The 17,440-nt window shown below is 42.9% G+C and overlaps 1 protein-coding gene across 7 annotated transcripts in view; it reads left to right on the top strand.

Moving 5' to 3' along the window:
* The window catches only part of Tbc1d1 (TBC1 domain family member 1), a 179,302-nt gene extending 176,165 nt beyond the window's left edge, over window positions 1–3,137 (top strand). For all 7 annotated transcript variants that reach the window (XM_070012432.1, XM_070012431.1, XM_070012433.1 and 4 more), the window contains one exon: window positions 2,668–3,137. In XM_070012432.1, the coding sequence (XP_069868533.1) occupies window positions 2,668–2,841 (174 nt within the window). In that variant the 3' untranslated portion in view covers window positions 2,842–3,137. The remainder of the gene's footprint in view (window positions 1–2,667) is intronic.
* Window positions 3,138–17,440: the final 14,303 nt, after the last annotated feature.

Raw genomic sequence — 17,440 nt, 5'->3', positions numbered from 1 at the left:
GTGTTGAACAATACTGGGGAATGTTTTCAGTATTGTTTGCCAGTGCTAGGCTGGTTGTAAATTAAGTGCCCCCTTCTTGTCCAGAGACAGGAAGCTTGGCCATGCTGTAGAAATACCAGCATTTAACAGCCTGATGTTCTAAGTGCAGCCTTTGTCAGAAGTGCATTCCTTGGGTTGGAGGCATGGCTCAATTGGTAAAGCACTAGCCAGTGAGTGAAAGAGTCAAGTGCCAAGTTCCAGTCTTCATCTTGGACTTAAATAAATCAAGTGCATTCCTCCCCCACACCATCTATCCTAGTAGATCCTAGTAGATGTTTGCTGTAGAAGAACTAAACCAAACCAGAACCACAATTTAACTTCTTTTGTTCCCTAAGTTTGAGTTGTTCTAACTTAAAGCATGCCTGTATATATTCTCCTAGAGTGTCAGCTGTAATCAGAAGAGAGCTTGAGGAGAGTGTGGGGCACAGAGACTTCTTTGGCCTGCTGGGATACATTCACAGTGTAGGTGGTCATTTTCAGTGGCTTCTGAGCCAGCAGGAGACCTCTGAAGCATAACATGATGGAGCACTTCTGCGGGAGCTCGCATTCACGACAATGCCTTGAGCTTGTTAAGGCAGCAAGCAGTTCTCACATAAAAGGTTCCCTCTGTTAGGCTACTGCCTACAAGGGTTTGGTGGAAGGGATGGGGGTGCTGCTGCTGTGAAACTGCACACCTCTACGTGTTAACAGCTGGGTGCAATGTCCCATGCCTCTAATCATAGCTACTTGGGAAACAGAGTCAGGGCAAAAACGTTCATGGGGCTCCATCTCAGTGGAATAAGCTGGGTATGGTGGTGCATGCCTGTGATCCCATTTATTACAGGAAGAATAAATTAGGAGAATCAGAGTCCAGGCACAGGCCTAGATAAAAATGTTATACCTGGGCCTGAGGATATGGCTTAGTGGTAGAGTGCTTGCCTAGCATGCATGAAGCCCTGGGTTCTGTTCCTTAGTACCACATAAACAGAACAAGCTGGAAGTGGCACTGTGGCTCAAATGGTAGGGTGCTAGCCTTGAGCAAAAGCAGCTCAGGGACAGTTACCAGGCCCTGAGTTCAAGCCCCAGGGGAAAAAAAATGTTAGCCCTATCTCAAAAATAACCAGTGCGAAAGCATGGCTTGGCAGTCCCTGAGTTCAAAGCCAGCATTTATTTGTTTGCTTATTTATTTATTTATTTATATAATCTTTAAGGTATGTCTAAAATTGTATACATTTATTAAACTCTTCATGTGTCTGAAGTAGATACACTGATGTTCATTCATTTAAAATAAATGGATGAAATAAGTATGAAGTAGATTTTCTTAAAAACAAAGTAAGAAAATGTAGTTCTAGGAGCTGGAACTGTTCTTTTTAACCTATTTGTCCAGCAGCACGTAAGATAACTGCATAGACATACCTGGTACTGATAGATAGAAATACACAGATTTCTTATGGCAGCTAGTTTTTGAGCACCCTCTATGAGCTAGGGACTGGAAGTCAGAGTCTGAGAGAGATTTCTGTCTTCAGTCTTACTGAGGAAAGCTGCCATTAATGCAGAGTGGTAAATAACCAGGCAAGGGTGTTATTTACTGAGCTGGGGGTGGGGTATGTGTTGGTGGATTTTGAGGATCACAGGGTGTGTCTTAGAGATGTGTACCAGGATGTCCACCTTCCCCTCTCAAATTGACAGAGACCAGCCCTCAGCCATTTACCCCTTTTTATTTTGAGTATTCCAATGGCACAGCTGAAGCTTGACTTTGAGTCATAAGCTGTCTTTCTGTCTCTCTGCCATAAGGATACATAAGTTCAAAAGCACTTTTTTTTCTTGGCTTTTAAATGAGAAGCCAAGAAAGTTTTTTCCTGCATGAAATAAATGGGGGCATGTGAAGAGCCAAACTGGATTAATAAGGTAGCAATCCTTACCAGCCACTGCTCTACAGAAAGGCTCCTCTCTCAGTGTTAGAACTTTTGTGGTCCTCTCAAGGATGGCCACATGTCACTAGAGAAGATTAAGGAAGAGAGGCCCCATTGCCCAGGCAGCATTGGAAGGCTTTCTTCTCTGGTACTGGTAGGGTGCCAGGCTCTACGGATGTGAACTGAGAGCTTTGTTCCTCCTCTAGGATAGGAAGGAGGACACTGCTCACTCTCACATTCAGGGGGTGATGGCCACTCAGGGAGCCAGTGCAGACCTCTTAGCAGCATGCTCTCATCCTGGGCATCTTGCAATGCTATCTTGCTACTCCAAGGGAAATAAAGAATTTCAGGCTAGGGAGCTGTTACTCCATAGAACTTCATATAGAAATTATTGTGAATCAAAGCAGTTTGTATATTACATATATGGCTTAGAACAGTGTTCTAGCACAGCAGGAGCTATGTGTTCCTGGCCTCTGTCTCTTCTCCCTGAAGCACTCTTTGGCCATCACCTTGGTCCTGCCTGTGGTGGTGAGCTGGGATCAGGGAAGGTGCTCTAAGATATTGCAGTCTGGTTCAGCCTGTCTACATGGGAAATTGAGAAAAACATGTGTGAGCAAAATTAATAATCATAGGCTAACTCTGGTAAGCGTCTCCACAGCTGGATGGCCAAGTGCACAGGACCCCCTGCTGTGTCATAATGGACAGGTACATTCTCATCACTCCTTTCATTCTCCAGGTGGCAAATAGCAGAATCCAAAGCCTTGAGGCCACAATAGAGAAGCTGCTGAGCAATGAAAGCAAGCTGAAGCAGGCCACGCTGGCTTTGGAGCTGGAGCGGTCTGCGCTGCTGCAGATGGTAGAGGAGCTGCGGAGGCCGCCTGCCCAGGCCAGCGAGGGCCCTGGAGCCTGACTGCACCCAGCCCAGATCTGGAAAGAGACTACACACCATCCCACCACTGTCCAGGCCTTAACCCAGACAGACACATGCTGGAGGCAGACAATGGGAAAGCGAATTTCTCAGGGAGGAAACTAGTTCACCAATGTGCAAATTCTTTTGAGCTCACGCTTGCAATTCAGAGGACAAATGTCCCAGAGCTTTTATTATTATTGTTGTTTTAGGTTATGACTCGTCCCTTCTCACAATCCTGATTACCGTTCTAGTAGCTTTAGATGGCATGGACATGAATAAAGGCACCTTTATGTTTCCTTGGTGTTTCCTTTTTCAATGACACTGTGTTTGCAAATAGCATTCATATACTAGGATTCCAGAAGCAGAAAGGTCTGAAGACAAAAATGTAAATCTGTCACTCTTCAAGAAAGAGCTGTGTGACCACATTTTCATGTCATTGAAGGAAGTGCATCTAGCCATAATCTGTCCATTTTTTATTTGTAATTTTGTGCTAGTACTAGGGCTTGAACTCAGGGCCTGTGTGCTGTTCCTTAGTTTTTTCAGTCAAGGCTCTACCACTTAAGCCTTGAGTGGACCTCACAAGCTTCACTTGGGGCTTTTTGGTGGTTAATTGGAGATAAGAATCTTAAGGTCTGGGCTGGCTCAGATCTCAGCCTCCTGAGTAAGTAGGAATACAAGCAAGAGCCTCCAGTGCCCGGTGGTCTGTCCATTCTTGGAAACCTAAAATGACTATGGGAAGGAAAAAAGATACATTTAAATTGGATATCTTGAATTATTTAGCAAATCTGACCACTGTTATTAGTACTTTAAAAAAATCAGTCTTTAAAAAAATTAGTGTTTCCATATTTTTTTGTTTATCTTTAAAGTATAGGTGATCAGAGTCATGACACATAGTGTTTTATAGGGAAATCGCCAGTTTTTAGAGTTCATCAGGTATTCCTAGTACATGATCTGCGATTGTAGGGTCTAAGATATTTATTTCTTTGTGATGGTTTCATGCGCACACTAGAGTCATGTATTTATTTTTACCTGTTGTATGATGTATTGCAGCCATGTATCCCTTTGAGTATCAATACTTTGGAGATCTGATTCCTTATGGAAGGATCAGGGTACATCAAGATCTTCACGAGTATCCCAAGGTTCTGGATCTTTGAAAAGAGACCAGGCTGAAATGGCAATGAGATATATAGCAACTGACAGTTTTTCAAAGGTAGGAGTGTGTTTTGAACAGAACTCAGAACACCATGACACTTCTCTCAGGATGATGAGGACCCTGTGCCTTTAAGCAAAGAGCTGCTCCTGGTCACCTTGTGTTCAGCTAGTGATTGTGTAGGGGTTCTCCCAGTACTTAGAAGGGGCTGTTAGAGCTCTTAGAGAAGAACTGTGTGGCACAGGTGGCCTCCCAAACAGCAAAATCATTTCTGGTCCTTCTAATCATGACCCCTTCCATTTCTCACAAGTCTCTTGACTCTCTTTGGTGTTAGGTTTTCTTTTAAGCCTGAGATAGAAGCAAGGGTCACCATACTTGGAGTCATTGTAATTTCTGAATGGTGGGTGTGGTTTTATACTGCCTGCTGCTTCTGGATCAGAGGAGAGTGGTTCTGAAACATGACAAGCCAGTTGCCTCTCTCACAAGTGGTTCCATCAGATGTAGCTTCAGGAGTTAACACTTGAGTTTGTCTTTCCAAATCAAATTTTACCATTTGGATATTTGATAAATGTCAAGTTTGGGCCATCTTATTACTACAATTCAAAAACAACTGCATCAAGAAACAACAAAGCAATAAAACAAACAATTTATGCCTATATTTTTCTGCGTTGTTGTTTTCTTGGTTTTTTTGAACTCCGGATTCTTGCTTTGTAGCCCATGAGTAAAGGAGTGAGCACTCCTTTACTAAGTGTAAATATTAGTATTAGTGAGACCCATTCTACTTTTATAGGTGCCACTAAGAGGTTGCATTGGTCTAGGTACCAGTGGTTCATACCTGTCGTCCTAACTACTCAGGAGGTTCAGAGCCAGCCCCAGCAGAAAAGACCATGAACACCCATTTCCAAAATAAGCAGCAAAAAGCCAACTTGGAGGCTGAGCAAAGCGCAAGGCCCAGAGTTCAAACCTGAGTACTGGCAAAAATAAATAACAAAAGATTGCACTGAGCCGGAGCTGTGGACACAAACCTGTGGGTGTACGTCAGACATAATCTCAGCCTATGACTTGGCAGGAGAAGAAAGTTCACATCCCTGTGAAGGTTCTCAGGCAGTTTTTAAAGCAAGTTTCATGTTCTGCCCCTCCCCCCTCAAAGCTGCACACATAAGTACACTTGCAAGTTGTCTTGTGATACCATTAATTCTTGTATACTTATGACATTATGAGCCCTCAGGAAACCCACTACTACCCGTGACAGCTGAGACAACTACACTGAGTTTGGGTTCCCTCTTCTGGGTATAGACAGAAGGGCAGTGTGCATTGTGGCTTTGTGTGTTGGGTCTGGTTGGTAAATTGGGGTTCACAGAGCTGCTTGTGAGTGCTCAAGTACTGGATTTTGTTCCAGGAATTAGATAAAACCCAACTGCAGGCCCAAGCTGTCTGAGATGCTGATGTATAGCCACCTATGGAGCTAGCCAGGGGCATGCGGAGCTCTGTGGGAAGCTGTGGCCACCATCATGACCGCTTGGGGCCCACTTGGGGCCCAGGGCCACCTCAGATCAACATTTGGAAGAATTAGGCTCTGGGAAATACAGTTCTGGATTAACCAAATAGACCAAGCAAATGTCCACTATTAATTTTGGAGCCTATCTAATTCAAATGATGGTGGATATATATGTATCATTAACAAAGTCCCTTCATTTAAGTCATCATGATGAGTCATCATTATTTAGCTTCTGATGGCCTAACATTCTGCTGGCATCTAGGATTTCCTTCCATCCTTCATCTTCCCTCTATCTGCCTAATGTTACCAAACCGAACATTCTGTAAATGTTCTGTGTGGTACAACACTTTACAAGCTAGGCTCCCTTAAATCTAAGTTCTGCTTTCTGGATTTTTGCCTGGCTCCTGAGAATAATGGACTGCGAGAACTGGAGGAAATCTACCTCTGCTGGGTAGTAGGAGACCAGCTCCCACTTGATCATAGAGGAGAAGCTGGAGGTGACGGATCAGAGCAGCCCCTAGTCTACATACCTAGTAGTGGACACCACCCAACTTTAATTATCTAGTGAGATTTAGGGACCATTCTTGATTACTTCAATTTATACAGCAGGGAAACTTTTACTCACAAGGGTGATCTGTACTGTAAGGAGCTCAAATGGGTTCACTCCTGAAATACCTCCTGGATCTTCATTTGGCGGAAGTTAAAACTGGGAGCACTTCAGGGACCAACCCCATGTGTGGACTTGGAGTTGGAGGAATGCCCCAGAGATCTGGCTGGATTAGATGATGTTTATTCATTAGGTGCAATGATGGCTCTTAACACCAAGTTATGAAACTTGCAGATTTTAAACTTGAATTTGTTTTTAGAAGGGAAAAAACTATAGAAATACCTTTGGTTTTGTAGAAATGAATCCTTCCATTATCTGTGGGAGTTTTTTGCTGTCATCCAGAAATTAGGATAATTAGGATGATGAGAATGTAAGCATTTCTGTTACAGAGCGACCACAACAGCCATTATTTAAAATCTCTCACAAAAACCAAGAGGTAAATTCTGAGTAGGCTTCATAGATACCTGCCTTTATATCTACAAACCAAATAATCACCCAGTCATTGTAATGGTAAGCTCAAATGTTTGAATTTATACCAGCAAGTGGAATGGCAAATTGTGTGCACAAGGTTGTAATTATCAAACAATAGTTTTGCAGGAAGTAAAATGGTTTATTAAGGATAAAGCTGCTATCCAGTGGGGTTTTTTGTGGCACTAGGGATCAAACCCAGGTTCTCATACATGCTAGATAAGTGCTTTAGCATTACCACTTCCTGCCACAATCTAGTCCTCTTATGGAGACCAGCAAACATGTTATTATTTTACATGGTTGAAGATTGTGATCATTTAGATGTCACTTTCTAGTGCAGCCTAAAATCATGGTTGATTTTGTTGCAGTCACAGCTGAAGGGAGATTATTTCCAAACTCCAGTAACGGTTTGGAGGAAGAGCCCTGCTTGTTAAAGTAAGTCACCGTGTGCATTCTTTGTTCTTATTGACCGATTTTGCTAAGATTGTCATTGAAATCTGGCTAGTGAATTTCCATCCATTTTAGATGTGTTAGAGTTTTATATTTTTAACTAAAGACTTTTAAGACACTGAAATTCTCAATTTGGGAGCTTTTCAACTAGTTACACAAATGTTTCCAAGTTTGTTTGAGTAACACTCTCACATAGCTTTTGCCAAATCATGGCCTAAAGCAATGGCACCATTTTCACACACCTTTTCTGCCAAGCCTTTGCACAGCGCTTTCTTAGGGACCTTTTCGTGGCCTCCACCACTTGGGGTTTGCTGCCCTGCATACTTAAGGAAGTAGTGGAGGTAGAAGATTCTAGTCTGAATCTTCTTTTACCATATAGCCACCTATTCTATATATGTGTATGTCAATCTATTGTCTACATAGCCGCCGACAGACAACTCTTTCCTAGAGAGCTGCAGGAGTTTCATATTCCAAACTTGCAATATGCTTGGCTGAGTAGAGCCAACAACAGCTAAACTCTGTGCGCGCGCACACGCGTGCGTGCGTGTGTGTGTGTGTGTGTGTGTGTGTGTGTAAAGAATAGAATGTATGGCCAGGTACCAGTGGCTCATACCTGTAATCCTAGCTACTCAGGAGACTGAGATCTGAGGATCCAGGTGTAAAGCCAGCTCTGGCAGGAAACTCCTTGAGAGTCTTATCTCCAATTAACTACCAAAAAGCTGGAAGTAAGTGGAGCTATAGCTTAAGTGGCACAGCACTAGCCTTGAGAGCAAAAAAAAAGCTCAGGAACAGCACCCAGGCCCTGAGTTCAAGCCCAAGGACAGCTCCCCACACCAAAAAAAAAGAAAAGATAGAATGTGTAAATTGAGGCACTTTATTATCATAACGCTCTTTCTCAGGCCCACTGGTGCTAGCATGGCCAACAAGATATGACCAAGGAGAAACAATCTTGTCACATTACTTTTCCAGACAGGATTGTCTGCTTTTACTCCCCATATCCCCTTTTATTTAGTAGTTCGAGCTGGCCTCAAACTGACAATTTTCCTGCCCCATGCTCCAGAGTGTTGGGGTTATTGGTGTGTAAAACCATACCAGGCTTGTTTCCCTTACTCTTCTGATGACCATTTCTCTTTCTCTTTCTCTCTTTCCAATAACCCTTTTGTCTTATTCTTTGTTTGGATCTGTGTTGACCAATTTTGAGTGTATCCTTCCTGCTCTAGAAATTTCTTCCTGAACCAAAGGTGACTGTGACTATTGTTAAGCTCCAGTTCTAGATTTTGGCCTGGGCAGAGTGATCCCCATGCAGATATACCATCTCAGGAAACCTGTGCAGATGGTGAAATAGCATGTGAGCAAAGCCGAGGCAAGATTGCTTGGGGGTTGTTAGTGCCAAGGTTCTGCCCATCTCAGTTCTTCCTGGACTTTCTAAGAAGGAGGACATGATCTATTTTCCTTTATTGGAAGTACACGGCCATGTCTTTACTCCTACATTTCCTACACTCAAACCATCTCCATGCCTTGACTATTAGGAAGGATAAATTTGGCTTTTTTCACCCAGGATCCACCTCTTCACCACAGCCCCCTGACTACATAATCGAGTTGCACTTCTATGACTCTCTGGGTGCATCTCTACAGACATGCTAACTCATTGCTTGCCTAGCAACCTCCCTAGCAATGGTTACGGTAGGTAGCAATGCTATATACTACTGGTACCATTCAGTAAGCCTTGGAATAACAGTATCTGCTATCATTTAAACTTTCCATCTCACAGAGAGATACACATTTGGAATACATAAATGGGAATCACTCACAAGGTGATTGGTCAGAGAAGACTCAGCTGAGGAGCTGTGGTATTCAAGTGAAACTCTGAAGATAAAAGGAAAAAGGAAAAACAGGTAACTGAGGAGAGATGTGAGTGTTCTGGGCAGATTAATATTTAGGTGAGGGAAAAATCCTTCCCAATGATGCCGAATTCTATCCCAGCTTAGGTCTTGTACTAAGTCCTTTAAAACACTAAATCAACTGCTGTGGTTTGAATGTTTCCCTTTGAAATTAATATGTTGTCTATCATCCAATAACGGTGGGGACTTTGGGAAGTAGGTCAGGAGGGCTTCACTTGTGAATGAGATTAGTGCTGTGTGTGTGTGTGTGTGTGTGTGTGTGTGTTTTGGTGCCAGTCCTGGGGCTTGAACTTGGGCTGGGCACTGTCTCTGAGGTTTTTTTTACTCATGGCTAACACTCTACCACTTGAGCCACAGCTCCACTTCTGGCTCTTTCGTTAGGGGAGGGAGGTGATTAATTGGAAATAAGAGTGTCACACACTTTCCTATCCTGGATCCTCAGATCTCAGCCTCCTGAGCAGCTAGGGATACAGGAATGAGCCCAGTGCCTGGCTGAGTAGTGCCTTTTTCAGAGAACCTGGAGGGGATTTCCCTTCCACCAGGTGAAGATGTATTGAAGCTTGAAAGTAGTATTCACCTATGAGGTATAGGCCCCCATCCTGCCTTGATTCTCTGTTATGAATTATCAAGTCTAAGCAACCCAAATAAACTAAGAAAAGCCTTAACAGCATGTCTTTTTCAGATGGCAAGAAAATATCAACATTTTTGATGATCAATTTCCAATTATTGTGCCATCCCATAAACAGAAGTGATAAAGCATTAGCTTGATCCATTTATTAGTTCAATGGCCATGAGGGAATTTGCTTTTCTCAAACTAGCACTAAAGTGCAAGAAGAAGTGGTCACGTGTTCAGCTCCTGGCAGGGAGGGGCCTTGATATTTCAGATTATGGTGGCCTCACTGCGGATCTGGCAGCCATCCTGTGGACATAGCCCTATCCACCTGGTCAGCAAGGGAAAAGTAGGCATTGAGAAGACATTCCTTAGAGTCTGGGGAGGGGAGTTAACACGTGTGATTTTATGGCCTGAGAGTATGAAAGCGACTTTGTGAGACTCCAAAAGTAAATCCAGACCATCCAAATTTCATTCCAGGATGCTGAGAAAATATGAGCAAAAACTTGCTCCTTTGCTGTTAGTATTTTTTTTGGAATAGATTGACAATGGTATTAGAAATGGGAGCCCAAGAGGGTTTGAAGATGATAGAGCTGGCTAGAATTCCTAGTATGTGTCATGAAGTAGGAGTGGATGGCTTAATTTGTGGTTCTCATTGAGTCCAGAACAACTCTGTTGTATGTAAATTATAAAGATGTGCTTACAGATACTTCTTTAATCCCTGTGTCTGTTTAAAAAGCCTCCAGAAATTTTCAGGTACTTCTGAATCATATTTGTTTTAAATACAAGGTCAATGTTAAGTTAAGCTTGTGATTTTACTCCTAGTCTCCATTTCCTCCAAAACATTTACAGCCAAATTGGTAGCCTTCCCATTAGCCAATGTATAGACATTTGGTTCTGAGGCATGACTCAGAATCCTGTCCAGTTTTATTTTATTCTAGTTCATGTTTACTCAAATCTTTTTTTTTTTTTGGTCAGTTATATGGCTTGAACTCAGCATCCTGCATGCTGTCCCTGAGCTCTTTTTGTTCAAGGCTCGTGCTTTACCACCTTGAGCCACAATTCCACTTCTAGTTTTCTGGTGGCTAATCTGAGATGAAAGTCTCACAAACCTTCCTACCCAGGCTTTGCACCGTGATCCTCAGATCTCAGCCTCCTGAGTAGCTAGGATTATAGGTTTAAGCTACCAGTGCCCAGGCTCAAATCTTCAAATCCTCAAAATTTGCAGAGAAAGATGAAAGCTTGATGCTAATAGAATAAATATCCAGTGGTTATAAGGACAAGCCCTGAAGTTAACTGGAATCGAATCCTAACTTCTTGTCTGTGAAGTAGGAATAACAGTAGCTGTTTTACAGGATTATTGTGTGGATATTTATGAAAAGCACTGAGCTCTATGACTGAGAGCAAGTTAACAATAAATGTTAGTTATCGTTACATTATGATGCTATAAACTAAATGGATCCTGTTCTGTGAGCTTGAAATCACCCTTAGGCAAAATTCCTCTACAGATTGTGAACATTTCAAATAGATGGTCTTCAGAATGGTTATGAGTCCCTAAGGTCAGTATAATTGTTGTGCCAATGTAAATTTGTATTTTTGAAAGTGGAATAACCAAATATAAGATGAGCACCAAGGAAAACATAACTAATATTAGCAACACTTTTGACACTATCTTCTGTGATGCCTAAGAAAATTAAAGTGTTGACATCTAGGGGTATGGGTCAGTTTCAGGTAAAGAATTAAGAAATAGAATAAGTAATAAAGTAAAGTAATGCAGCTAGTTTATTGGAAGCAAAGGTAGAGTACGGAGTCTCCAAGGACAGGGGCCCTGGAGCTGGACTCTGTTGAGGTGTGATTGGGGGCAGTTATTATAGTGCAGGAGCTCCTACCACATCTTCTCTCCTGGGTGACCTCCTTTTCATGGGCTTTGTAATGATTGCCCGAGAGCTTGTGCACACACCACACCAGCTGTCTTGTTGGTTCCCTATCTCAGGGCCTGAATATGGAAGTAAAATTCATTGGTCATGCTCTATCATGTCTGAGGCATTACCTCATTACTGACATAGGATTTTGAGTGGGAACCCAGGGCATTGTGGGAAGAAATGTTTGAATGGAAATCCAGGGCATGATGCGAAGAAGTGCCATTTTGAGCAGGAATCTGAGGCACAATGGGAATAGGAAACACCACGATGGGCTACATATTGTCTACCATGTACGTCTGCCATTTTCTATCCCTAACTACTTAATAGTTCCCCTCTCTCATCCTCAAAAAGTTCTTGAAACTTCAAGTTACCTGGGCAGAGGTGACCCACTTGATGTAGAAGATGGTGGTGGTTCTCAGCCCCCGTTGCACATGAGACTCACCCAAAAAGAGGTTTATTTTTAAACTAAATGCCTTGGGGAGAACTCCAGACTAACAAATGCAGACTCCCTGGAGAAGGAACCGGGCATTGTTTTTGGTTTTTATGGTTTTCAAACTCCCCAAGACTTTTTAATGCCATGGACTAAGAAGAACCTAAGGGCTGGAGTCGGGGAGACACATTGCCTAACCTAAGTTTTAATTGAAGTATCAATTTATTTTATAGGCCCTGAGGCAGTGGGTGCTTATCTGTGTCAGTGACCCAAATATAGACCTAGAGAGGTGCCTGTCAGATGCACAGATGCAGTGACTGGCATTGATTGACAAACTGGACTGTGACCTGATTTGAGGAGATGAATATTATATTTATATTCAGGTTCCAAATTCAAAGAGAGTATAATGGCTTCTAAATCATAGGCCCAGCACAACAGTACCAGTGCTAAAGCGGTTAGGAATACGTTCATGGGCTCTAGATGTTGGCTGGCACTATTTTTTAAAAAGTCCTTCAGGAGATTCTTAGGTGAGACAAAGCTTAAGAACTATTTATGTGTGTGGGAAGAATCCTACTGGACAAGTACAAAATGGGAGAGGTTCTTATGGGTTAGTGGAAGGAATGATTGTCTTTTTTTTTCTATTTTTAAAATTTTAATTAAAAAATTTTTTGGTAGCACTGGGGTTTGAACTCAGAGTCTCAAGTGTGCTCTGCTGGTACTCTACTAATGGAACAATGTCTAAATCCCTGCTTTTTTTTTTTTCTTGCGCTCTTGGAACTGGAATTGCAAAACTTTTTTGCCTTGATGGGCCTTGAATTATAATCCTCCAGATCTGAGTAGCTTGGATTGCAGGCATGAGCCCCAGCCCCTGGCTTGAGTCTTTTTTTGGGGGGGGGGGTCTGGTCGGGGAGACTGAACTCTGGGCCTGGGCACTGTCTCTCAGCTCTTCAGCTCAAGGTTAGCACTCTACCACTTGAGCCACAGTGCCACTTCGGCTTTTTTTTTTCTGCTTATGTGGTGCTGAGGAATTGAACCCAGGGCTTCAGGCATGCAAGGCAAGCACTCTACCACTGAGCCACCTTCCCAGCCCTGGCTTGAATCTTTGTCTATTCTTGATCTTTTATTTTATTCTTACTTTCCCATTGTTGTGAAGACTTTCTTATTTTGTAAGTTATACCACTTATTTTGTTGTTCTACATTCATAATAGAAGGCTGTTTATGCAAAACCTGAATAATTCAGAGGCTGTTCAAAAGCAAGCAATGTTGAATGTAGACTATCAAGAAACAATAATAGCCATAAAAAAATACAGTTGCCATATGCCAGACACTGTTATGAGCCACTTAGATGAATATTGCGTATCTAACAAGCAAAGACACCATCATTAGTTGAGTTGTAAGCACTGAGGGTTAGGATAAACTTTTTCATAGTCGTTGGGAGTGTGCCTAAGCATCTTTGGGATAAATGGTAAAGAAGTTTAAAATGAGTGATTACCAAGAGTTAAATTTTTACACTCCCCCTCCCGGCCCACAAAAAGGACAAATTAGAGGAAGAGGAAAAATCTGCCTCAGCATTTTAAGGGAACAACAGAAGGCAAAGAGATATAGAGTGACCCAGCTCCTCCTGGTCCATAGCCTGAAGGTGGACACACACATATTCAAGGGTACCGGTGTAAAATGGGGTACCAGGGTGGTGGAGCACAAATACTTCCCCATATTTCCCCATTCCCTCGTTTCTGAGGAACTTTCAGGTCATTCAAACACAAAGGGCACTATAAACCAGAGACAAGGACATTTTATGCACTTCCTTTTTCCTTCCTTCCTTCCTTCCTTTCTTTTGTTTCTCCCTTCCTTCCCTTCCTTTCTCCCCCTCTCCCTCCCTCCCTTCCTTCTTTCCTTTTTTGTGCCACTACTGGGCATGAACTCAGAGCTTAAATGTTGTCCGTTAGCATTTTAGCTCAAGGCTAGTGCTCTACCCCCTGAGCCACAGCTCCACTTCTGGAATTTTGGTGGTTAATTGGAGGAAAGAGTCTCATGGACTTTCCTGCCCTGGGCTGACTTCAAACCCCCTTCCTTAGATCTCAGCCTCTTAGGTAGCTAGGATTGCATGAGCATGAGTCACCAGCAGCCAGCTATGTGACTTTCTTTCTTTTAAAAAAAAATTATTATCGTTAAGTAGTTGTACAAAGGAGTTTCCATTCAACAAAACAGTTTGTGAATGCAATGCATCTGGATTAATGTCACCCCTTTCAACATTCTCACCCATCCTTCCCAACACCTCCCCCCCTTCCTTTACTTTTCTTAATTTTGTAGGATATATGTTGAATTCTTGAGTGAACTGCCTGGGAGTCAGCCAAAAGTTGAATGAAAGAGTCATTGTATCTGCAGGAAAATTTCTCAACTGAGTGTGGAAGGCCTATGTGAGTCCTGCTTTTAAAATGCCTGGGCCAGATTTTCCTGTGGTGACCAGCCACCTCTGTTTCTTGGAGTGGGAAGGTTCCATGAAGCAGTGTTGCCCATATCAGACATGTGCTATAGCCACAATTTCCAGGGTTTTGCTTCACTTGAAGATGAAAAAGAGGGTAGCCTGTGTTGGTTGTACTTGGAAGCCCTATAGTGAAGAAGCCTTTCTTCCTTTCCTGCAGATATTCTCTCCAAAGAACTTATTTCTGAGATGGATATATTAAATCCCTATGGTTAAAGCTTAATTACAATAACAGAAACAAGACCAGAACAAAGTCATCCCAAACGCCTGTAATCCATATCCTACCATTCGAAAGTAATTGTTTCACTGTGGTCTCCACTCACATTATTCCTACCCACCCTAACTGGCAGCCCCACCACTGGCCCTGTCCTTAAAGCCTGTCTCTCCTCTGTTCATCTTCCTTACTGTTCTCAACAACAAGTTTCATGCTTACTTATCTGGACAGAATCGGTCTTCCTTATCAGTAATACATCCTAGAACAGCACCTAGAATTAAATTGCCCTCCGTCTACTCAACAAATGAAAATGTATCATCAATGTCTGATAAACATTACCGTAATAGATTGCCTCTCAAATAGATTTGTGCTTCTGGCTTTTTCAATTATTATTATTATTGTATTATTATTACCATTATTACTATCTTAGTGGTATGAAGGTGTTTCAAAAGTATGATTGTGCTCTATTTTAAATCTCTGAACAATCGTTAGTATAGAATATTTTCTTTGAGCTTCTGTGTGCTGGGTGGCTGCAAGTAGACCCTGTGGCCTTGAACGTCCCTCTGCCTCTCTATGCAACCTCATCTCCCCAGGTTCCTGAGATGGAAGCCAGAGGAAACAAGGGGATTGGCAGCATCTACCCAACCAAGCACCCCACTTCTTGAAGGAGTTATGTGAATTAATATTAATATTCTAGCCACTTAATAGTCTAGACATATCAAGGGAGAGGCCATAGATTCAGCTGATGTAGCCCCCAACCATATTCTTATCTATACTATCTTGACTTTCATTATGCTTTAGAACCATATCAGCTTAAACTGATCTAAGAAAATAAACATTTTATAATTGTGATTATCTGACTGGCTCCAGACACAATGGAGAGTTCTTATAAATACTCAAGCAATCAAACACTACAGAAATGACTAGAACCTCTGTGACTCCATGGGTGGCTAAATGGAAATGTCCTTGCCAAGTGAAAGTTATCCCATAGCCAAAGGTGGCCATGGACTTCAGGGAGTCAAAAGCATGTTACCCCGACTATAGCCATGCGTCAAGAGAAACCCAGCTAACTTGAGCCTCAAATTGAATTGTTATGCTTTGATTTGGGAGAAAAGGGGACACACCGTAACAAATGTGCTCCTATAAAAAGGTCTGGTTCACAGCAAACAGAAACAAAATGCCATGCCAGTGGCAGGCATGAGCTCAGGCTTGACTCCGTGGCTCACGGGTTACAGTCTACAGACTATGCCATCTGGAGTCACAGTGCCCTGCAGCCCCGCCGGGTCCTGAATGATGAAAAACAGATCCAGGCGCTGGCCCACCAGACAAAGATTTTCAGCATCACTGGTTAAAATAAAAAGAGTTTCCTGTTAATCAGAAAAACAAAAACAATTATCAGAAGAACCTCATTTCCTGAGCCTTTTAATTTTTGAGATTTTTATGATGATAAGAAGGGAGAGAATTATGTTTCAAGGGAAGGTATTAAAGCAATTTCTCTGGGAAATTATGGCTTCTGAGGCAAGGGTATCCATCCTTGTGGTCGTTTTTTGGATGGACATAAAAGTAGCTCAGACAAAATCTGAGGGCCCAGCCGTGCTCACTGGCTCTATTCCCAGTCAACTGCTCTCTCCCTGAGGACAGGGCTGTGCTTCAGCCAGGTTGACCAGAAGGGGTCATTTTGTTCAGGCTGTCCCTGTCAGCAACTTCTCTTACTCACCAGATCTTCTCATTACTGACTCGCTTGGCAGACTGTGTTGTGGGCAGGGAAAAGAGGCAAAAGGCCCACTCTATCTAAGCTTGGGGAGACTCCAAGTCCAGCCGAGCAGTATAGGGACACGTATGAATCCATGGCTCCCCTCCCTGGCCTCAGAACAGATAGGCACCAGCCAGATAGTCACATCTCACCCTTTCCAGGCTTTGCTAGGTTTCAGCACTCTCTGCCTAAGGCAGGGATCCTCATTTTAGATGAAAGGTGGCTGCAACTATAAGCTCCTCCCCAGTGAGGAAAGGCCATAATTTCCCAGGTAGGCTCAGCTCTAATGGGCTCAGATCCTAACAGCATCAAAATAAAGTACTTTTCAAGAGGTATGTTTGGAAGCTGTATCTTACATATAGAGGTCCACAGAGCCTTCAAAGGCCCCAATCCCGAGTGTGCCACCTTGGAAGATTTCCTAGTGTCTTAAGACTACACAAGACAGGTGCTGGGCCCCAGTATCTCCTATTTTGTTCTTTTTGCTTTCTGTCACCTCCCCCACATTGAACCTCTGTCCTTAGAGGCTCCTCTGGAAGGTTTTCCTCCAGCTGTGAGAGTCAGGAGGAAGGTGAAGAAGTCAGTCTCTTAGAGGGTCTCAACAGAGTGACAGTTCCAGTGACCTGCTGTTCTTATAGGGGGCTGGGAGATGCTTTCTATTTTATTCACAGTATCTGTCAGGCAACCCTGCCCAAACTAACACCAGATCATGGAAGAACAGACTAGAAGCCCAGAGAGAAACACAATGGATGTTTTGAGCCTGGATCTTGCACGTCCTAGCTCTACCTCAGAGTGTAGCCCCCTCCTACCAGTCTCCTCAGACTGGCATGCAGGTGGACTGTGCTCTTGCCATCTTCCCCAAATCCCCACACCTGAACCCCTGAGCAGCAGGTCTCAAAGACTCCAGCTGGAGACCCCCTGAACAAGACAATGAAAATCATGTCAATGCTCTGGGATTTCACTGCCTAACACCATATAGCTCCAGGCCACAGGTGGTACCAGCACTAGAACTACACTTGTCTAGATTGAGATGCACTGTTCTGTAAAATATACAGCATGACTCAGTAATGTTTACACTGATGGTATTTTGAAACAGCTCTATTTTAAGTATACTAGG

This window comes from Dipodomys merriami, unplaced genomic scaffold (genome assembly GCF_024711535.1).
Source record: "Dipodomys merriami isolate MVZ:Mamm:240054 unplaced genomic scaffold, mDipMer1.0.p SCAF_9, whole genome shotgun sequence".
Taxonomy (NCBI): Eukaryota; Metazoa; Chordata; class Mammalia; order Rodentia; family Heteromyidae; genus Dipodomys; species Dipodomys merriami.
This window is presented reverse-complemented; position numbering and strand designations above follow the sequence as displayed.